A 16,292-nucleotide genomic window follows, 5' to 3' on the forward strand; every position below is an offset into this window, starting at 1 on the left:
CTGTCTTTTGATTTGACTCTCATGGAATAAATATCTTCCATTTGATCAATTCTAAAGTATAATCCAGCCTCAGACATTTACAGTATGATCCTGGGCAAGTCACTTAACTGTTTGCCTCATTTCACTCATCTGAAAAATAAGCAGAAAAAAAAACAGCAAACCCCAAGTGGTAAGCATATATTTTGGGGTTTTGGTTCTATAAGATTATTAACTTATTGTTAACTTACAAAAATGAATAATAAGGAAATATGTTTTGCCTGATAACACATAACCCAGACTGAATACCTTGTCAGCTGAAGGGCACTGGGAGAAGATAATATGTATCACATGACTTTGGAAAACATCTGTGGAAATTTGTCATTAAAATTTTTTTAAATTGTTTTAAAAGGTTAAAAAAAAAAAAGAAAACCTCAAATAGGGCCACAAAGAGTTGTTACTGTTTGTGACAAAAATGATAGAACAACAACAAATTAACAATAAGGTGTTTTTTTCCCTTGGATAAGATTTAGACAATTTCTGATTCTAAGAAATCAATTTTCTTTTTGAAAGTGGTTTTTAAATTTGGTTCTTATTTTTAAAAAATATTTTAAAAATATTTTTCCTTCACCTCTTCTAGGAATTATGGTTGGACTTTTCCCTCAAACTAGGTTTTTTATCTGAGGCTCTGCTTTTAGATATTTTGGAATCATTCACTAAAGAGCTTTTATTGTGACAGGGATACTTGAGAGATTTGGTTTCTTTCAAGTATCCCTGTCACAATAAAAGCTCTTTAGGGTGAGATTCTTTTTTTTTCCATTGGTTAACTTTTGCTTCTTACTTTATGACTTTGGATTTACATTCTAGGAAAGAATATCTGTGTAGAGCCTTTATCCTGTGTCCTTCTGCTGCTTTCTTGGGGTCCTAAATATTCTATAAACCCAGCATCTCAGAGTCAGCTCAAGTTTTTCCTGTTCTCAAAGGGATCTGATCCCAATGATGGGATTCTCCCAGTATTCTCTACTAAGCCCTCTGATGATGTCATTCCTCTGCTCAGGAAGCACTTGTGGCTCTCTCTCTTGTCTCTAAGAAAAATTATAAATCACACTGTGACATTTAAATTCTTCCACAAACTGGTCGAGCCAGTCCTATGCTAACACTGAAGATAAGAAATTGTTTTGTTTTTGTCTTCATATTGCCAGTACCTATCACTGTTTTAATTCAGAAATGCTAGTTGAATGAATGAACAATAGTAACTTCTATTCATAAAGAGCCATATAATGGAATATTGACAAAGTCCAGAATTAGATCTCCTTAAGAACAAGGTTTAAAATACTAAGGAATGTTTAGAAAAGGTTGCTGAAAAGGCCATTTTTTTTTAATTAGCCCATTGTTTATGTCAGGAAAAGCTGTTACCCCCTACGTCAGGTTTTGAGCTAGCTGACACTAGGGAGCTAAGTCTATAGTCTGGCTCCAGCTTACTTTTTAGTCTTACTTTGCATTATTTTCATACACAAACTTTACATTCTGGCCAGACTGCCCTATTTGGTATTACCTTTAGATGACATATATGCTATCTCTTTGCCTTTGCAAAAGCTGTTTCCCATGCCTGTAATGCCTCCCTCAATAACTCAACTTTTTTTATTAAAAATAAATTATTTAATACCTTTTCTTTTCCCAAAACCTAAAAATCTCCCTCTACCCCCCTACTCTGAGAGCCTTCTCTTATAACTGAAAAAAATTTTTAATAAAAGGGAAAATGTCATCAAAAGCAATATTTCTTTAAAAACCTGACAATATATGCAATCTTTCATGACCAAGAACCCCACTCCCAACCCCAGCTAGGTAAAGGAGTAGTGGATAGGGTTGGAGACAGGTGAAGGGGACGGGAAGAAGAGGATCTCATACAATTTCCATGGAGCCAAAGCTTATTCTTTGTAATTTTGCAATATTCATTTTTATAGTGGTTCTTGTCACTGACATTGTTGTAGTCACTGTATACATTTTTTCTTAGTTCTGATAACTTTGCTTTGCATGAGTTCATGTAGATGTTTCAGTGCTTCGCTATATTCATCATATTCATTGTTTTTCATAGAACAATAATATTCCATTATATTCAAGTACTATAATTTGTCTAACCATTTCTCATCCATGAAGCTCTAATTCATTTCTAGTTTTTTGCTACTAAAAAAAAGTGGTGCCATAAGTATTTTGGGATGTATATTTAGAATTAGAAAATTATATATATTTCTTTTAAAAAATAATGAATTCCTTGGGGTATATGTCTAGCAGTAGAATCTTTGAGTGAAAAAGAATATTTCAGCAATTTTATTTGCATAATTCCACACAAATTTCCAGAATGAATATACTAATTAATTAGTATGCAAATCTCTAACATTTAACTATTCCCCTGCTTTTGGTCAATTTTTTAGATGTGGAATAAAACTTAAGATCTACTTTCATTTGCATAGCTCTTTTTATTAGTGATCTGGAGCACTCTTTCATATGATTTGGTTGATAACAGTTTGAAATTCTTTTTTGAGAATTCTTTGTTTATATTTTATTTTACTTTGGCCTCTTAAAATCCCTAGTTTTTAACAAGAGTCAGATCAAGTTCTACCTTCAAGATGAGGCCCATCCTTACTTACCCAGTTATTCTCTCCCCTAAAACTATTTAGTATTCTTTTTCAATACATTTTATATTTACTTATCAATGCCCATGTTGCCCAGGTACTATTGTGTTGATATTTCCAGTGCCTGGGATGTAATAAGTACTTAAATATTTCTGAATGAATCAATTCACCAAAACAAAGACATAAAGACAAATGTACTCCTGAAGAGTTTACAGCCTAAAAGAAGGAAAGGTATAACATAATAGGCATATCTAATACATTTCACTAGGATATACATATCAGAAAATTTCTAATGGCATACTCAATGCTCAATCATCAAAGACATTATTTTTATTTTTTCAAACTAATGGAACTAAAAATTAATTTTAAAAATCAACCACACAGTTTTATTGAATAGATTCTGAAAAGCTGAGGTGCATGGCAGCAATTTTTTGTGACAGAAGGATATGCCTAGGTATATGTGTATATATATATACAGAGAGAGAGAGAGAGAGAGAGAGAGAGAGAGAGAGAGAGAGAGAGATCCAAGAGAAGAAAAGCTAAATTTAAAGGAAAGATTCTGGAAAAGTCCTATGATATGATGGAAAAAAAAATTGGTTTTATTGGGGAAGTCAAGAAAGGATTTACAAAATAGATGGCATTTTCTTTGAGCCTTAAAGAAAGGGTTTCTACATATAGAAGTTGGTATAGGGAAGAGTATTGTCAATTTAAAGGAATTCAGAGGTGGGATAGAAGGGATCAGAAGAGGCTAAGGTAAGGACAAGAGTCTAAAAGTGGTTCAGTTTACCTGGAAGAGAGTTAATTACAGAGAAATACTAAGAGAAAATTGAGGAGGAAGGCTAAACTCATATTATGAAAGGCCTTGTAGGAAATAGTGAAACACAGAAGGCTTTTGAGTAGAGAGGTGATAGGAGATACGTAGGTAGAAATTATTGAGTTGCAAATAAAAACTGGGAGTTGGAGTTCTAGGGAGAAGCTGGAAGTATAGAAGCCAATTTGAGAGTTCCTTGCACACAGATAATACCATAGAGTCAATAAGCATTTATTAATCCTTCAACATGTACCAGGTACTGGGGATACAAAAAAAAAAAGACAAAAGACCATCCCAGCTCTCAAAGTAACTGTCTAAAGAGGAAGACGACATACAAAATAACTATGTACAAACAAGTTATTTGTAGGAAAAATGAATGATAACCAACAGGAAGAAGGCATAGAATTTAAGTGAATCAGGAAAGGTTTCTTATACAAAGTGGAATTTCAGACAGAATTTTAAAGAAGTTAGGTAATCCAGGAGGTAGAGATGAAGAGGAAGATCACTCCAGCTATGAAGAATAGGCAGGGAAAATGACTGCAGTTGGGAGATGGAGAAACTTATGGGAGGAAAACAAGAAAGGCAGTCTCACTAGAATGTAGAATATGGGAAGGAGAGTAAAATGTGAGAATACTGGAAAGGTGAAGAACAGCTGTTGGGGCTGTGAATGATAGGTTATGAAGGGCTTTGAATGTTAAGCAGAGTATAGGGCACCACAAGAATTTATGGAGTCCCTGGGGGTGATAGGGTCACTTTAGGAAGATCATTTTTGGCAGCTAAATGTAAGATGGATTAGTAGAGAGAGACCTGAAGCAGGCAGACCCACCTGCATGTTATTTCAGTAATCCAGGCATGAGGTGATGAGGGCCTGCACTGGAAAAGTGGCAGTATCAGAGGAGAAAAGAGTATATAAGAGAGATTTTGGAAGGGAGTGTAGATGAGATGTGGAAATGTCACTTATGTATTAGTAAAAGTAAAATAAATGTATATATGTAATTCACATGGAAAGGCTTACAGAACAAAAAGTATTATATTATAAAATTTACATATGGCTCTATAGAGTGCCTCTGCTTTAAAATGTGGCTCAAAAACTGTTATCTCCTCTCACTCCCTCAGTATATATTTGTATCAATAACTTTATATCTGTTACAGGATGAACTTGAACCCAGGTCTTCCTGGCTCCAAAACCAGTGCTCTAATTACCATGCCAAACCATCTATCAATTTCAAGACAAATTTTTTAAAATGTAGAAACACCCAGCACAACAATAGCTACCATTTCCACAGAACCTTAAGGGTAGTAAAGTGCTTCATGAATATTACCTCATTTGATCATCACAATCCTAGGAGGCAGGTACTACTTCACAGGTAAGGGAGTTAAGGCTCAGAAAGGTTAACTGATATTTAGATCATTGAATCCCATCAACTCTGTCTGAGGTAGAACTGAACTCAGATCTTCCTGAGTCCCAGGTCCAGCACTCATTTATGGAGGTGTGCACTTGTAATCTCTGCTGCTGAGAAAGCTGAATTCAGCTGATGGATCACTTGAGCTTGGGGGATTCTGACTTGCATGGGCTAAAGATGATCAAGTGTCTACACTTAGACATAGAAAGAAAAGGGAAGAGAGGGGGAAAGAAGTGCAAGAACAAAGACTCAGACTGCTGAGGAAGGAAGAACAGACCCAGGTCAGAAATGGAACAAGTCAAAGCTCCATTACTAATCAGTAATAGAACTAGATCTGTGAATGGCCACTACCCTTCCAGCCCAGGTGAGACAGGTAGAGCTAATCTCTAGGAAAAAACAGCAACAACAACAACAGTTCAATTTAAATGTTGTATGACAACATAAATTCACTTTTCAATATTTTAGTTTGCCATAATGTCTACTAATTAAAAAATTTTCAAGTAAGCAATAAAATAATATGCAAATTTTTCTGGAAAGTTTCAAAGTTAGTCTTACATGGCTTATGCTAATGAAAACAAGTATATTTAAATTTCATTTCTTTTTCTCTTGGTACAGTAGGATAAAAATAAATCAACTCACCTTTTCCTGCAGGCTGAGGAACTGCAAATCCGGGCAATAAAAATGGTGCCCCTGTGGTAATACCAGCTGGTTTTAGTTCACTGACACCATATGTTGTTAGAGAGGTTATCAAATTAACTAGATCTTTCAAAGCATCCTTGGATTCTGCCTCTTTTGCTTGTTCCAATCTATAAAAGGTAAAAAGGATCTGATTTACATAAGAAGAAGACATAAACCTTAAGTTTAAAATATTCAATGTTATTCTCAAGTTAACATTGCAGTGAAATAACTACAAAAACTATACCTAAATCTATCTCACCTGTTCTATAATCTGACCACAGCTGAATACAATGCACAGCCATCTCCTTAATAAGGAAACAAGGAAGGGCCTGCTTCCTTTACATCAGAGAAAAAAATGGTATCTATTTTGTGAAAACCATGCAGAGACCTACAGAATTGGGATTTTTTTTGGCAAATTGAGTGTTGTAATAGAAATGATTGTATCTTGATGGTAAGTGAGTAGTGTCTCTTAGAATTTTTGAAAAAGGAAAAGAAAGCCAGATGTATACTGATATGAACCCTCTTTTTTTCAAGAGCAAATTTCAAGGGGTTCAAAAGAAAGACAAGTGAGAGATTATAGACAAAAACTAAAGAAAGGTAATCAACGAGGAGGGAAAGTTCTTAAGAATGAAACTCCCAAGAAACAAAGAGAAAGAATTCTGATGAAGAAGCAAAAAGGACACTACTGCCTAAAGAAACTAAAGAAAGGTGGGTGCCCAGGGAATTTAGATTTTATTTGTAAAATAACTTTTATTGATGCCTTGGGGTTTTGTTTCAGTAATTTTGGTAAAGTTCTTTTATGTTGCCCCTATGCCCTATATTGGGACAAAGGCAACAACACAGATAAAGCAAAACCAATAATATATTATCTTACCAGTTTTTGCAAAATTCACACCCTCTCATTTCCCTATCTCCACCTCATAAAATGAAAGAAGGAAGGAGTGCTTCATATAATCACTGGGACCAAGATTTTTAATTATAGTTCTTTAGAACTGAATTCTTTGAGTATAAATCATTTTCACTTATATCACTGTAGTCATTGTATTTACTGTTTTTGTAGTGTTTTCCCAGTTCATAGAAATATTTTCATCTTTGCCTGATTTCCTCAAACAATATTTCTTATGGTTCAAAAATATAATTACATTCATACAGCATAACATGTTCAATCCTTGGGATCCCTTTAATTCTAGATTTTGTATTTGTTATTGCTAGAGCAAAAAGTGTTGCTGTAAACATTTTCGAAGATGTGGGGCTTTGTTGTAAACTCTATGGGATATATTCCACTAAGCTGAGTTTTTGGACCAAAAGTTTGATGAATATTTTTGCATAATATCAAATTATTTTTACATAGTATATGAAGTACTTCACTCCACTACAGTTTATTAGTAGTGTCCCTATATTCCAGTAACTTTTCAGTACTGACATTTTCTATTGGCACCTTTACCAATTTCACAAAAATAGATAAAATCTCAGTTTTAATATTTTATATCCCTCAATATTAATGAGTTGTAATATTTTTATATAATGAAAAAATTTTCATAATAATAGCTAACATCACAAATCAATTTAAGATTTCAAAAAAACTTTACATATATTATTTCATGGACTTTGATTCTAATCATGATCCTATGAGATAAATGCTATATTATATACATCTTATAGATTAAAAAAAAAACCACAACTGAGGCTGAAAGCAATTTAAGTGGCTACAAAGCTACTTGTCTGAGGCAGAATTCATGCTCTGGTCTTCAAGACTCCCAATCCTACTTTCTATTGATTAAGCCATTGAGATTGCTTTGAAAAGTGTTTCTTCATGTCCTTTGTCCATTTTTTAATAGAAAATACATATTGGTCACAAGTTAAAGTCAGCTGGTCTTTGTGAACTTTACATCCTAAAAGAACTGGCCAGGTGTGGTTCCTGACTAACTACCAGAGACGTCTAAAAGAACATGAAAAATAAGAAGAGAAAATTCTCTATTCCCCTTTCCATTCCCAAAAGGAAAAAAGAATAGAGTATAGACAAAGGGGATGATTGTTACCTGAGAAAATTCTAGAATGTTACTAAAGAGATGGTAATTAAGCATCTAGTAAAGAAAGAAGTGATTACAAAGAGACATCAAGTGCAAGTAGCTTAAATGTCAACTAGAAATGTCTCCTATGGTATGCCTCTGAGACCTGTGCTTCAATATTATGCCATTTAACATTTTCATTAATAATGATATTTAATCAAATGTGCAGATAATAGCAAGTTAGCATTTTTATATTGCACCTACTATGTGCCAGGCTCCTGGAGTGATTCCCATAAAGTATTTATAGTTCTTTGTTATCAATTAGTGAACAAAATATTTAAGTGCCTATTGTGTGCCAGGTTAGGTGTTGGAAATGCAAGAATAAAACAATTCTCTCAAGAAATTCTAGTAAAGGGAAACGCATATATATTTTCTCTCCCTCTTTCTCCCCCTTTCATCACGAATATCCAAAGAATTACTAGAACAGCATCAATAGATGCAGTTTCTCCACTGGTAACTGTAAGAAAAAGAAAATAAGTTAGGGGATATTAAAGAACAAGTGGGGATGATCGATGTAGCAATCTGGAAAAACAGATTCAATATTCATTCAAAATGAAGAAAGAATAAGAGGATAACATGTAATTCTGAGAAAGAAAAATGAGAAGCGGGAACTTGAATCAAATCTACTGTAAGAGATGTTCTTTCTTAACTGTCATAAAGGTAGTTGCTATAAATATTTGAGTAGATTTTGGACCTCAGTTTCTGTCTCTGACTTCCTTAGAATATTACTATCAAACAAAGGGATCATTGAGTAAAAGATTGACATTTAACAGCATCATCATCAAACTGATATTATACTAAATATATTCTGATTGAAATACATAATATATATTCTGATAGAAATATATTATTATATACCAATAAAATACTAAACTTGTACAATACTAAATCTTCAGACTGGTTGGAAAAATTCTGTTTCCCCTGTAATTTACTACTGTGTCTATCTTCCTTAATAGTCTTACAATAATGACTATCCCTATTTTTGTCATCTTTGCCATCTCAAAAGGTATTTGGTAAACATTTATAGCTATTTTAATTTTAATTTCTCTGTATTTAATGATTTGAAATACATCTTTTAAATGGTCATTTAAGATTTGATTTCATTGTTTGAAATTGTTCATGTTTTGATCATCTATCTACTGGGAAACCAGATCACTTATATACTGGGAAATGGCAAATTTAAAATACTACTCTACCTTGGACCCTTCATAATTTTTGTTTATAATTTCCCACTTTTTGTCCAAAACTGTGTGGGAAAACTTCTAAAGCTTACTTTCTAATCATAGCAATAACCATAATGAAATTTTAGAATAGAATAAAACTTGAGGATTTTGAGTCTACAAGGCATATTACACATCACAATTGGCCCTTAATACAGTTTTTTTACATGTTGAAGGATCTTAGAGGAGAATGTCTTTTATAAATTTTTCAATTGGAGCCTACAAAAACTGATTTGTCCAAGAATTAGCAGAAGAGTTAGGATTAAGAACCATGTTCTCAGATTCTCAGTCTAATTCTCTTCCCAATAATACTCCAATACCTCAAAAATCTGTGTTTTATTACTTTGGATATTACCTCTACCACTGCAACCCAAAAGGTAATCTTTAAAACTTGATTTTTGACAAAAAAAATATATATAATCATTCTTCAGCTATACTTGTGATTAAAAACTAAAATTTGGCTAGACTTAACAGCGACCTTAGGTTTTCCTGCCAAAGATAGTAAAGCTTTTAAGAAACTTCCTGCTATGGAGGACAAATTTATGTTCTATGTATGAGTTTGAGAGAAACAGCTTTTCCAAAGAAAAAGTAATTTCACAGGCCAGAAAAATGACACATGGTAGTATAAATAGAGACCCTAAAGCTGACAAGGACAGGATGAGTCCTAAATAATATTTTGAAGGGGGAGGGCTCCACTAGTTTAAAGATTCACATCCCAAACAAGACAAGATAATACTAACTATAGAGAAAACATTACCTCAGAGGAACCGACTTGGAGACCTGGGCAACTCCTGGACTTCTAAAATTAACATTTTCCCCTCAGCTGCCTGGCATATGTCTCTGTTCCCTGACATCTCAAATAAGGAAAGTGACTGAGCAACCTTATCCTACAGGTTGATTGAATTTTCCATTTTGTCACATAACTTCAATTCCCTTTGATGGGCCACTACTATCAACCTGCCCATCAGCAAATGGTAATTAAACTTTTTATCTTTTAGCCATGTTTCCTGATTCATTGAACTTCAGTCAAATGGACCAAGGCAGAAGAAATTACTTTCCGAGAAGATTAAGAAGACCTCTGAGTTGAAACCACAAAATTCAGAGTTGAAAGGGATCTTTAGTGACCCCTTCCCCATATAAATGACACTTAGCTTAAAGTGAAGTCCCTCTACAACATTCTCCAAAAGCCTATACCTCCAAAATGGTGAGACATAGCACAGAGGAAAGGTGTATGCTTCTCTAGGGTGCTTATCACCAAAGATGTCTAATATACCTGTGTACCTTTTAGGAAAAGGCTATGGAGGTGGGAGAGGCAGCAGCCTCAGCATATTTAACAACTATACATGTTTATGTAGCTTTATAGAACCACATCTAATTCATAAGTAAATAAATCAGTACCACCTTACTTTAATAGACTAGTAGTTAAAGCAAGGCCGTGTACTTCATTTGTCAATGCAATGGATCTGTGATGGTCAAAAAGTATTTGAAATGACAGGGAAAAGGCAAATAAAGGCAACTGAAGTTGTGAAGATAAGAATTAAATTGAAAGAAAATTTTATCTTTGTCACCCCCCCAATAACTGGATCTAATTATGCAAATAGAGAAATCACACAGAAAAAATGTGAGGCAAAAAGAATAAATTACTCAATAGAAAAAACATTACTTAAAATATATACTTCATACCTGAGCAAGAGATCACAGAGAAAGTTATATCCTTGCCATATCCTAAAGTCATCAAGCAGTGTTTGAGAAACATCACTGGAATCTTTGAGAAAGCAAGAAAGCCCAGCAAACATTTCGACGATCTCTAAGGGAGAAAGATCATCTGACTGCTGCATATTCTGGACACATGTTGACAAACATTCTTTTTCTACAAACAAAAAGTTAAGCATGTATTCAAAAAAATAATTTTCAATTACTTCACACATTTTTATCCATTCTTAAAAGTGGCTATGCTATGTCATATTTTTAAATTGGAATGTTACATTTAAAATTTTATACATATTTTTCCTTCTTTTAGAAGTAAAGAAAAATTTCATTATCTGGGGGAAATCTTGCCTTTAAAAGAGAAACGCAATTCAGAAAAATATTGGAAAATATTCAAGTTGATTCAAATTCAATAAATATTAAGAACCCATCACAAGCGAGGCATTATAAACTTGGAACAATCTAGAGAAAAGAGTCCACCTCAATGTTTTAAAAAGATTCAGTTTCAAATTTTGCCTCTGATACATCATAACTATATGATAAGCTCTCAGTGCACAAGACCATTCACTTGACCCCATTTCAGAGAGAGAGAGAGGATTTTTACACTAATGAGATGACAAATCTAGTTAAAAAACAAAACCCAAAGTATAAAATACAAAGCCCTGGACTGAATCTAAGAGATATAAAAAGGCAAAAATGACAGTACCTGAGTCCTGACAGAAGCTATATTAATATAAGTGAAACATTATATTTGTGAGTATATATGAACATGTGCGTGCACTTGTGAGTTCATACACAAAGAGCCAGAAACAATTTATTTTGATGGTCTATTTCTTTTAGAGGATAAGAAGAGTCATCATTTATACAACACCTACTATGTGCTAGACAACGTGCTAAGCATTTTACAAATATTATCTCATTTAATCCTTACATATAACAACGAGAATTAGCTTATTAGTATTATTCTCATTTTACAGTTGAGGAAATGGAGGCAATTAGAGGTTAAGTAACTTGCCCAGGGCCATATTGCTATTAAGTATCTGAGACCAATTATGAACAAAGGAAGGCCCTGACTCCTGGTGCCACACTGTATCACCTCACAGGGAGAATAGATATAAAGTTGGATGGAATTTTAGAGGCCATCTAGTCCACCCTCTGTTTTACAGATGAGGAAACTGAGATCAAGAGATTAAGTGACTTAGCAAAGTTCATTTCCACATAATGTAATGAATTTCTAATATTGTTATGATATAAAGAAAAAGGAATATGTATTATTTTGAAGAAAAACTGAACTATACAAATGCAATCTGGATTATACAGTAGTTCAGGCAAAAGGAACACAGCAAACTGCTACCACTTTGAGTCACGATCTTATCAGACAAATTATGAGTATCTCTAATTATGGCAAAGTAGATTTCTACATTCTCCTAACTTTAGTCAATTTTACATACAGAAACCCATCTCTCATAAAAGCCGAAAGAGATTAAATGCAAAGAAATAGGAGTTTACATAAAATTTTATTTTAAAATCCAGTTTCAAGTCCAGGGCTGAGGTAAAAAAGAAGCAAAGTATTTCGGAGCTAAGCCAGTCACCTCCCATTTAGAAACTGTTAGGGACTTGTTGATGTTAAAAAGCATATAATCAGTAAAGCAAATAGACCAGGATTTCCTTCATGAGAATTGGTAATAAGAAATGCCCACATTTGTGCTAGACATTTCTTCCATTTCACTGTTAAGAAGTATGTAACTGCATTCCTGGAGGCTATGCCTCTCCTACACACGTCACCCATTCTGTCTATCTGAGTCCTTTGATGGGCTTCCACAGCACAAAAAAACCATCATCCCCCATGAGCCAACACACTGATAGGGACTTATGCTTAGGTCTTCCTGGGCCAGTGCTCTCTCCTAACACGGACTTAAGCAACCTCAGACACCTGCCTGAGGCTTCAGAGCAGGCACATAGGGGATTCTGTGAACAAAAAAAGGACATCTGTGCTCCTGACAGAGACTTTCTACCTAGAAAACCTCAACAGGGAAATCTCACATTTGGGAGAGGGAGGAACTAAAGCTATGTCATTATGTCGCTTATGGTTACATCTGAACATTCATGCTGTCATGCAACAAACTTTTCCAAATATATATTCTGGAATTTATGAGAACTCACTGTATTTCATGATATACCTAAAACAAATATTTTTGTTGTTGTTGCTTTTCAGTTTTTTCAGTCCTCTCTTTTGACTCTCTGTGATACCATTCTGGGTTTTCTTGACAAATGTCCTGGAGTGGTATGCCATTTCCTTCTTCAACTCATTTTACAGATGAGAAAATTGAGGCAGAGTTAAGTGACTTGTCCAGGATCACACAGCTAGTACATATGTGAGGCCACATTTGAACTCAAGAAGATGAGTGAGTACTCCTGACTTAAAGTCTGGCACTCTCTACATCATACCACTTAGGAACATATTTTCAATGACAACTTAAAAAAAAATCTACTTAAATTTTTATTTTGAAACATTAAAAGAGAAAAACGTGACAAAATGAAAAATAATTTTACCCACCGTGAATGTATTTTACTACATTGACACTAAGCCCATGACGGGATATGGTCATGAGGACTTCCCCTGCACTCTTCCTCCAAGGCAAGTTATAGGGAGGGCACCAGGAGGTTATTGCACTGAATAAAAGCTGGAGATCATCTTTTTGAGCCAGTTCTTCTGCTGGGGACACAAAACTGCAGAGTTTCACCAGTATCTATAAATGAATAAAATCAATCAATCAGCTGGAGATGGATGTGAAAAGTAGGAGAAGCAAAAAAGGAACAGACCCAAGATGAAGCTTTAATAAGTCTCATAAGGTATCACTACATCAGAGCCACAAAGAACTAATGTTTTCTATTTTACGGTATTAAAAAAATCTATAATCTGGTGGTATGCTAGATTACAATTGCAGTAGGGACTAGTTTTTAAGTGAGATTTTTTTTTTTGCTGTTTCATGCAGAATAGATCAATTTGTCTCATAGAAAAGACCATTTTCTCTGATTAAAAACAATGGAACAATTAAGAGTAGCATCTCATCTAGATATAGAATTTGCCAAAAATAGAACTATTTTGCTAAGAATTAAGAACGAGGAAGTTAGGAAAAAGTAAGGAGACAAAGGAATCTTGGGATAATAACTGTTTATACAAATGGAAAGGAAAAAGTGGCCTTAAATCTTTAGGCTATCTTAATTAAATCCAGTTCTTAATTTCTGAGGAAAACCTCAGCATTTAAAAGGCAAATAATGAGGGCTATATCAGAAAGAGATTTAAAAAAAAAGGAGTCATAAATACAAAAATATTGATACTATGTCTCTAAATAAAGGAGGTACCCAATAGCTGGAAAATAACTGACCAAATTATAATATACTATAAAAATGATAAACAACTGTACCACAATAAATGATGAGAGGACAACTACAATAAAACCCGGAAATACTCATAAAAAATCATGCAAGGTTAAGTGAGAAAGAAAGAAGAACAATAAGTAAAATAATAAAAATCTTATAAAAATTAACAATTTGGAAAGACAATTCAATTACCAACTCTGATTCCAAAGACCAGTGGTAGAACACGGTAGCCATTTCTCCTTTCACAGAGGTGATAGAATTAAGGAATGTCAAATGAGATATACAGTTTTTGTCAGGGCCACTGAGGGAATATGATTTAGCTGATTATGCATATGTGACAACTTTTAAAATCTTCTTTTTTTAATTTCAGTGGGTTGAGGAGAGAAAATTCAATAAATGTTAGTTTAAAAAAATTAAATTTAACTTTTTTCTAAAAGTCAGTTCTAAGTGTTCAAAACTAGCTTATGACTTTTACTCTTAAGTAGAAAGAAGAATGAGTTGGCTGGTATAGTGCTAGAGGCTGGCTTTGGAATCAGGAAGACATGGGTTCCACAACCATTCCATTTCTGGCACATATTGCCTGGCAAAAGATAATTTAACCTCACAGTGCTCTCAGCAACTCTCTAGAACCCTTAAGTATACAAGGCTGCTTATATATACTAGGAGAAAACATTTCTCACAGGTAGCTCTTCCCTATACCATTCAAGTCACGGGAATAGTTAAAACACAGAGCCTGGGTTCAAATCTGCCCTCTGACACTTCCTAGCTGTATGATCCTGGGCAAGTCCCTTAACCCTCATTGCCTTGCCCTTACCACTCTTCTGCCTTGGAATCAAAACACAACAGTGATTCTAAGACAAAAAAAAGTATTTTAAAAAAACATACACACAAAATAAAAAAATTGCTACATCATTACTATTATTTTCACTCAAATGTTTTATGGGTACTAACAGTGAGGTATATAAAGGTGGCTGGCTGACATGCTCAGCAGTCCTCTAAGTGATGTCAGCAGAGCCAGAGGATAACCCCCAGCATGTGGGGCATACATCTCAAAGAAGAGTCTCATAGAGTATGGAGGACCTGCCATTAGTACTGCTTAACTGAGCAGCCTGGTTCAGACAAGGAGGGCACAACTGTATGGTAGAAAGTCACCCAAAACTCTGCTTTATACACACGAAGAAATCAAAACTATTAATAAGCACATGAAAAAGTGTTCTAAATCTCTTATAATGAGAGAAATGCAAATTAAAACAACTCTGAGGTACCACCTCATACCTAGAAGATTGGTCAATATGGCAGCAAAGGAAAATAATAAATGTTAGAGGGGATGTGGCAAAATTGGGACACGAATGCATTGCTGGTAGAGTTGTGAATTGATCCAACCATTCTGGAGGGCAATTTGGAATTATGCCCAAAGGCTTTAAAAAACCGTCTGCCCTTTGATCCAGCCATAGCACTGCTGAGTTTGTACCCCAAAGAGATAATAAGGGAAAAGACTTGTACAAGAATATTCATAACTGCACTCTTTGTGGTGGCAAAAAAAAAAAACTGGAAAATGAGGGGATGCCCTTCAATTGGGGAATGGCTGAACACATTGTGGTATTTGTTGGTGATGGAATACTATTGTGCTCAAAGAACTAATAAACTGGAGGAATTCCATGTGACCTAGAATGACCTCCAGGAACTGATGATGCAGAGTGAGAGGAGCAGAACCAGGAAAACATTATACACAGAGACTGATAAATTATGGCACATTCTGTGTGTATGAATGTAATGGACTTCTCTACTAGCAGCAATGCAATGACACAGGACAACGCAGAAGAACTTATGAGAAAGAATGCTATCTATATCCAGAGAAAGAACTGTGGGAACAGAAATGCAGAAGAAAAACATATGATCAATCATGTGGTTCGATGGGTATATGATTGGAGATGTAGACTCTAAAAGATCACTCTACTACAAATATGAATAACATGGAAATAGGTTTTGAACAATGATACATGTATAACCAAGTGGAACTGGTTATCAGCTCCGGGAAGGGGGAGAGAAGAAGGGTGGAAAAAAATCATGAAGTATGTATGCAACCATGGAAAAATGTTCTAAATAATTTTTTTTTAAACTCTGCTTTATTTTTATTTTATTTCAATTTTTCCTTCTGTATGATATGATCTCATTCCTTAGTATTCCATGCTCTTACATACTCATTTATATGAACTAAACAAACACATGTAAATGAAATTTTCTAGAACTTTTATCTTGGTGATATGTTCTAGAAACTTTCATATGTTAATGAAATCCATTAATAAATTTCTAAGTTGAGAGATACTTTTATTACAAATTTTGTTAGGAAAATTGTCCTCCTATCTGGTGAACATAGATCACTCTCTCCAAGCAAACCAGCAGAAACAGGG

At 34.3% G+C, this 16,292-nt stretch overlaps 1 protein-coding gene and 1 long non-coding RNA gene across 20 annotated transcripts in view; one reads left to right on the forward strand and one right to left on the reverse strand.

Moving 5' to 3' along the window:
* The window catches only part of WDFY3 (WD repeat and FYVE domain containing 3), a 364,899-nt gene that overhangs the window by 228,857 nt on the left and 119,750 nt on the right, over positions 1–16,292 (reverse strand). For all 19 annotated transcript variants that reach the window (XM_016423066.2, XM_056803219.1, XM_056803214.1 and 16 more), the window contains 3 exons: positions 13,055–13,247; positions 10,474–10,660; positions 5,463–5,629 (listed from right to left, as the gene is read on the reverse strand). In XM_016423066.2, the coding sequence (XP_016278552.1) occupies positions 5,463–5,629; positions 10,474–10,660; positions 13,055–13,247 (547 nt within the window). The remainder of the gene's footprint in view (positions 1–5,462; positions 5,630–10,473; positions 10,661–13,054; positions 13,248–16,292) is intronic.
* On the forward strand, positions 5,625–10,480 carry LOC103099778 (uncharacterized). Its single transcript, XR_008913017.1, has 3 exons — positions 5,625–5,952; positions 6,036–6,209; positions 9,789–10,480. It is a non-coding gene; the product is annotated as an uncharacterized LOC103099778 (long non-coding RNA).

Source organism: Monodelphis domestica, chromosome 6 (genome assembly GCF_027887165.1).
Source record: "Monodelphis domestica isolate mMonDom1 chromosome 6, mMonDom1.pri, whole genome shotgun sequence".
NCBI classification, from domain to species: Eukaryota; Metazoa; Chordata; class Mammalia; order Didelphimorphia; family Didelphidae; genus Monodelphis; species Monodelphis domestica.